Source organism: Coregonus lavaretus (genome assembly GCF_964263955.1).
Source record: "Coregonus lavaretus genome assembly, chromosome: 34".
Classification (NCBI taxonomy): domain Eukaryota; kingdom Metazoa; phylum Chordata; class Actinopteri; order Salmoniformes; family Salmonidae; genus Coregonus; species Coregonus lavaretus.
Window position 1 is genome coordinate 736,722 of NC_140021.1, and position 7,270 is coordinate 743,991.

Sequence of the window (7,270 nt, forward strand, 5' to 3'; positions counted from 1 at the left end):
CTATCACACCCTGATCTGTTTCCCCTGCCAAACAGTCTGGCTGTCACACCCTGATCTGTTTCCCCTGCCAAACAGTCTGGCTGTCACACCCTGATCTGTTTCCCCTGCCAAACAGTCTGGCTATCACACCCTGATCTGTTTCCCCTGCCAAACAGTCTGGCTATCACACCCTGATCTGTTTCCCCTGTCTTTGTGCTTGTCTCCACCCCCCCACCAAGTGTCTCCCATCTTCCCCCATTATCCCCTGTGTATTTACACCTGGGTTTCCTGTTTGTCTGTTGCCAGTTCGTCTTGTCTTGTCAGGTCGTTCAAGCGTGTTTCCCATTTTTCCTGTTTCTCAAGTTTTGTTTTCTAGTCTTCCCGGTTCTGACCAGTCTGCCTGCCCTGAGCCTGCCTGCCGTTTTGTCCGTGCTTGACTCTGCCTTGGATTACTGACCTCTGCCTGTCCTTGACCTGCCGTTTGCCTGCCCCCTGTTGCCCCCTGCTGCACCCTGCTGGCCCCTGTTGCCCCATGTTTCCCCCTGCTGCCCCCTGCTCCCCACTGTTGCCCCATGTTTCCCCCTGCTGCCCACTGTTGCCCCATGTTGCCCCCTGCTGCCCCCTGCTGCCCACTGTTGGCCCCTGCTGGCCCCTGCTGGCCCCTGCTGCCCCCTGCTGCCCCCTGCTGGCCCCTGCTGCCCCCTGCTGCCCCCTGCTGCCCCCGGCTGGCCCCTGTTTTATAATAAACATCTGAGATTCTAACTGTCTGCCTCCTGAGGCGTGGCCTTACTGCAGTCTAAACGTTTGGCTTCAGAAGGACAGCAATGGAGATGGAAAGAGCCCAACAGATCTGGGACCAGGCTATAACTTGGGAATGTTATTCCAGGCTATAACTATGTGTTTTATTCCTTTGGGTCTGAGCCTACCTAACATGAGGTTGGCTGCAGTAGTCAGTGGTAAATTGGGAACAGCGTCATGCAAACAGATGTTTGATTCTGGTTGTGAAATAAGATTAAAGCTGCTGATTCCAATGGGTATTCCTGAGGCTATGACAACAAACAAGTCTGCATCCCAATGGCACCCTATTCACTATATAGTGCACTACTTCTGAACAGGGCCCATGACCAGAGACCTATGGGTCCTGGTCAAAAGTAGTGCACTATATAGGATGCCATTTAGGACAAAGACAAAGTTCCCCCTCTCCATTCCAGCTAGAGCATACAAGTAAGCTTCATTGGCACACACACACACACACACACACACACACACACACACAGAGAGACTCCCCACCACCCCTCCCACACACACACACACACACACACACACACACACACACACACACACACACACACACACACACACAGAGAGACTCCCCACCACCCCTCCCACACACACACACACACACACACACACACACACACACACACACAGAGACTCCCCACAACCCCTCCCACACACACACACACTCCTCCCCCTCCCACACACACAGACCCCCCCCCCCCCCCCCTCTCTCTCTCTCCTACCTTCCGGCAGGGCTGCTATCAGCGCTCCCCCAACCCTCAGTCTTGGTCCTGGGGACTGGGGGTTGGAGCATCTCTGCTGCCAGGGGGTCTGGGTCCTCCTCCCTGCCCACCCACTCCCCCACCACCCTGGGCTGCATCACTGAGTTATGCCCCTCCAGGTTCTGGAGGGGGGGGAGAAAGGGGGAGAGAGAGAGAAAGGGATTGTCATATTGACATTACATTCAGAGTGTTTCCGATTATACTTTCTTGCCAGATATTAAACATAGATGCTATCAAAACCAAGACGAGGGGAATGGAGAGCATGCAGAGAGAGAGATCATGAGAATGAGTGAAGTGCAATAGAACCCAAACCTCATTACAACCCAAACCTCAAAACCTCATTACATTTACATTTACATTTTAGTCATTTAGAAGATGCTCTTATCCAGAGCGACTTACAGTTAGTGAGTGCATACATTTTTCATACTCATTACAAAACCAAACTTCAATACAACCCAAACCTCATTACAACCCAAACCTCTTTACAACCCAAACCTCAAAACAACCCAAACCTCAAAACAACTCAAACCTCAATACAACCCAAACCTCAATTACAACCCAAACCTCAATTACAACCCGAACATCAATACAACCCAAACCTCATTACAACCCAAACCTCAAAACAACCCAAACCTCAAAACAACTCAAACCTCAATACAACCCAAACCTCAATTACAACCCAAACCTCAATTACAACCCGAACATCAATACAACCCAAACCTCAATACAACCCAAAGCTCAATACAACCGTAATCTCATTACAACCCAAACCTCATTACAACCCAAACCTTAAAACAACCCAAACCTCATTACAACCCAAACCTCACAACAACCGTAACCTCACTACAACCCAAACCTCATTACAACTCAAACCTCAATACAACCCAAACCTCATTACAACCCAAACCTCAATTACAACCCAAAACTCAATACAACCCGAACATCAATACAACCCAAACCTCAATACAACCCAAAGCTCAATACAACCCAAAGCTCAATACAACCATAACCTCATAACAACCGTAACCTCACTACAACCCAAACCTCATTACAACTCAAACCTCATTACAACTCAAACCTCATTACAACTCAAACCTCAATACAACCCAAACCTCTTTACAACCCAAACCTCAATACAACCCAAAGTTCATTACAACCCAAACCTCAATACAACCCCAAACAACCCAAACCTCAAAACAACCCAAACCTCAATTACAACCCAAAACTCAATACAACCCGAACATCAATACAACCCAAAGCTCAATACAACCGTAATCTCATTACAACCCAAACCTCATTACAACCCAAACCTCAAAACAACCCAAACCTCAATTACAACCCAAAACTCAATACAACCCAAAGCTCAATACAACCCAAAGCTCAATACAACCGTAACCTCATTACAACCCAAACCTCATTACAACCCAAACCTCATTACAACTCAAACCTCAATTCAACCCAAACCTCAATACAACCCAAACCTCATTACAACCCAAACTTCTTTACAACCCAAACCTAAATACAACCCAAAGCTCAATACAACCCAAATCTCAATACAACCCAAACCTCATTACAACCCAAACATCATTACAACCCAAACCTCAATACAACCCAAACCACAATACAACCCAAACCTCAATACAACCCAAACCTCAACACAACCCAAAACTCAATACAACCCAAAACTCAATACAACCAAAACATCAATACAACCCAAAACTCAATCCAACCCAAAATTCAATACAACCCAAACCTCAATACAATCCCTCTTCTAACTGTAGGCATGAATTAATAGGTGTGTTCAAACTTTTTACTGGTACTGTGAGTTTATATATATATATATATATATATATATATATATATATATATATATATATATATATATATATATATATATATATATACAGTACCAGTATAAATAAATCAAAATGGTCCTCCACCCAAAGGACATCCAGCCAATTTGACACAACTGTGGGAACCATTGGAGTCAACTTGGGCCAGCATCCCTTTGGAATGCTTTCGACACCTTGTAGAGTCCATGCTTCGAAAGATGTAGGCTGTTTTGAGGGGGGGGGGGGGGGGGGGGGGAGGGAGGGGAGGTGGGTTGCAACTCAACATTAGGAAGGTGTTCTTAATGTCTGGTACACTCAGTGTATAACACCTATCCAAGGAACTTCTTGAGGATAAGATATGTACAGCCATTTATCGAATACATGGCAGTTCCATGAGAAGTCGAGTTTAAATATCGAGGTGGGCATCCTCATAAACCGTTAAAAAATAAATTGGTTCTACCCACTATTTTAGGGTGCTAAGAGTCAAAGTGCTGTTCAAATGGTGTCTGTCTCCCTGTACAATACTGGGCAGTGAGTTCTCTCGTTATTGTGTTGAGGTAGAAACAGGGCCAAACAGTGTATCAAACAAAGCTTTGTCTGCTGCGAATCACATCTACACTCTGGCAGCCACACTACAGAAAGAGGAGCTTATTGACGTTTCACAAGATGGACGCCTTCATTCTCTTTTTCACACACACGTTTACGTTCCCGTGGTAACCCAACCCACAACTCCGTGGAAGACCTTGGGTTCCGTGGGCTCCCGAGTGGCGCAGCGTTCTAAGGCACTGCATCTCAGTGCTTGAGGCGTCACTACAGACCCCCTGGTTCGATTCCAGGCTGTATCACAACCGGCCGTGATTGGGAGTCCCATAGGGCGGCGCACAATTGGCCCAGCGTCGTCCGGGTTTGGCTGGCCGTCATTGTAAATAAGAATTTGTTCTTAACTGACTTGCCTAGTAAAATACAAATAAATGTACATTCCCGTGGGAATCGAACCCACAACCCTGGCGTTGAAAGCGCCATGCTCTACCATCTGAGCCACACAGGATCCGCACACACACACACAAAAACAAAAAAACTATCATGATGTACATAAAAAAAGAAACATGACGCAGTTGTAAGTAGTTACCTGATCAAGTTCATCAGAAACAATGATACCTGTGAAGAGCAGAAACGTGAATCAGTGGGAGGCAAAATGGCACAGAACTTTCAAGCACTAAACTGTAGTCTGTATTTCCAAAGGTTCAGGAGTTAGTAGATGTATTAGTACTAAGGTTCAGGAGATAGTAGAGGTATTAGTACTAAGGTTCATGAGTTAGTATAGGTATTAGTACTAAGGTTCAGGAGTTAGTATTAAGGTTCAGGAGTTAGTAGAGGTATTAGTATTAAGGTTCAGGAGGTATTAGTACTAAGGTTCAGGAGTTAGTATAGGTATTAGTACTAAGGTTCAGGAGTTAGTAGAGGTATTAGTACTAAGGTTCAGGAGTTAGTAGAGGTATTAGTACTAAGGTTCAGGAGTTAGTATTAGTATTAAGGTTCAGGAGTTAGTAGAGGTATTAGTACTAAGGTTCAGGAGTTAGTAGAGGTATTAGTACTAAGGTTCAGGATTTAGTATTAGTATTAAGGTTCAGGAGTTAGTAGAGGTATTAGTACTAAGGTTCAGGAGATAGTAGAGGTATTAGTACTAAGGTTCATGAGTTAGTATAGGTATTAGTACTAAGGTTCAGGAGTTAGTATTAGTATTAAGGTTCAGGAGTTAGTAGAGGTATTAGTATTAAGGTTCAGGAGGTATTAGTACTAAGGTTCAGGAGTTAGTATAGGTATTAGTACTAAGGTTCAGGAGTTAGTAGAGGTATTAGTACTAAGGTTCAGGAGTTAGTAGAGGTATTAGTACTAAGGTTCAGGAGTTAGTAGAGGTATTAGTACTAAGGTTCAGGAGTTAGTATTAGTATTAAGGTTCAGGAGTTAGTAGAGGTATTAGTACTAAGGTTCAGGAGTTAGTATTAGTATTAAGGTTCAGGAGTTAGTAGAGGTATTAGTACTAAGGTTCAGGAGTTAGTAGAGGTATTAGTACTAAGGTTCAGGAGTTAGTAGAGGTATTAGTACTAAGGTTCAGGAGTTAGTATAGGTATTAGTATTACGGTTCAGGAGTTAGTATATGTATTAGTACTAAGGTTCAGGAGTTAGTAGAGGAATTAGTATTAAGGTTCAGGAGTTAGTATAGGTATTAGTATTAAGGTTCAGGAGTTAGTAGAGTTATTAGTATTAAGGTTCAGGAGTTAGTAGAGGTATTAGTATTACGGTTCAGGAGTTAGTATAGGTATTAGTACTAATGTTCAGGAGTTAGTATAGGTATTAGTATTACGGTTCAGGAGTTAGTATAGGTATTAGTACTAAGGTTCAGGAGTTAGTAGAGGTATTAGTATTAAGGTTCAGGAGTTAGTATAGGTATTAGTACTTATGTATTACTACTTACTTACATTATTAGAGTTTAGGGTTTAGGGTACAGCATTATACTTTAGGATTTAGTATAAGGGTTTAGGGTACAGTATTAGTGTTTGGGGTTTAGTATAAGGGTTTAGGGTACAGCATTAGTGTTTGGGGTTTAGTATAAGGGTTTAGGGTACAGCATTAGTGTTTGGGGTTTAGTATAAGGGTTTAGGGTACAGTATTAGTGTTTGGGGTTTAGTTGCTGTACCCACTGTGTGACAGGTTATCCAGAGCCTTGCCCAGCTTCTTGCTCTCCTGCAGGATGTGGTTGAGTTGATCTAAGTCTCTGCTCTCCCTCCACTCCCACCACGGGTGCTGTATGGACCGCGGCACTGAAACACAACCACAACCACAGGACAACGTCACCTATACATCACACCACCTATACATCACCAATACATCACCTATAGATCACCTATACATCACACCACCTATACATCACCTATACATCACCCATACATCACCTATACATCACATCACCTATACATCACCTATACATCACCCATACATCACCTATACATCACCTATACATCACATCACCTATACATCACATCACATATGCATCACATCACCTATACATAACCCATACATCACCTATACATCGCCTATACATCACCTATACATCACATATACATCACCTATACATCACATCACATATGCATCACCTATACATCACATCACCTATACATCATAATCTGACAATCTATTGAGAGTCTCAGCTCTCCCTCCACTCCCACGACCAGTGCTCTATTGTCCCGGCACTGAACCACAGACAGAGCAATTTAATTTAAATGTTATTTAACACCAAAACAAGCCATAACTTGAGAAATGAGAATCACTAACTTTCACATACACTATATTTTTACATTTACATCATTTAGCAGACGATCTTATCCAGAGCGACTTACAAATTGGTGCATTCAATTTATGATAGCCAGTGGGACAACCACCTTTTTTTTTTTTCTTTTTTTTTATGGGGGGTGGGGAAGAAGGATTACTTTATACTATACTATATATACAAACGTATGTTGACAATCTCCATAGACAAAGATTGGCAGTAGAATGGCCTTACTGAAGAGCTCACTGACTTTCAACGTGGGACCGTCATAGGATGCCACCTTTCCAACAAGTCAGTTCGTCAAATTTCTGCCCTGCTAGAGCTGCCCTGGTCAACTGTAAGTGCTGTTATTGTGAAGTGGAAACGTCTAGGAGCAACAACGGCTCAGCCACGAAGTTCTAGCCTACACAAGCTCACCGAACGGGACCGCCGAGTGCTGAAGCGCGTAAAAACATCTTTCCTCGCTTGCAAATCTCACTACCGAGTTCTAAACTGCCTCTGGAAGCAACTTCACCACAGTAACTGTTAGTTGGGAGCTATATGAAATGGGTTTCCATGGGCGAGCAGCC

General features: G+C 43.5%; 1 protein-coding gene across 1 annotated transcript in view; it reads right to left on the reverse strand.

The window, feature by feature from the left end:
• LOC311109209 (uncharacterized protein C8orf34 homolog) overlaps positions 1–7,270 on the reverse strand; it is a gene marked incomplete at both ends in the record, with an annotated part of 118,217 nt that overhangs the window by 105,724 nt on the left and 5,223 nt on the right. The window contains 3 exons of the mRNA XM_084152056.1: positions 1,503–1,663; positions 4,503–4,531; positions 6,076–6,195. Coding sequence (XP_084008182.1) covers positions 1,503–1,663; positions 4,503–4,531; positions 6,076–6,195 — 310 coding nt within the window. The remainder of the gene's footprint in view (positions 1–1,502; positions 1,664–4,502; positions 4,532–6,075; positions 6,196–7,270) is intronic.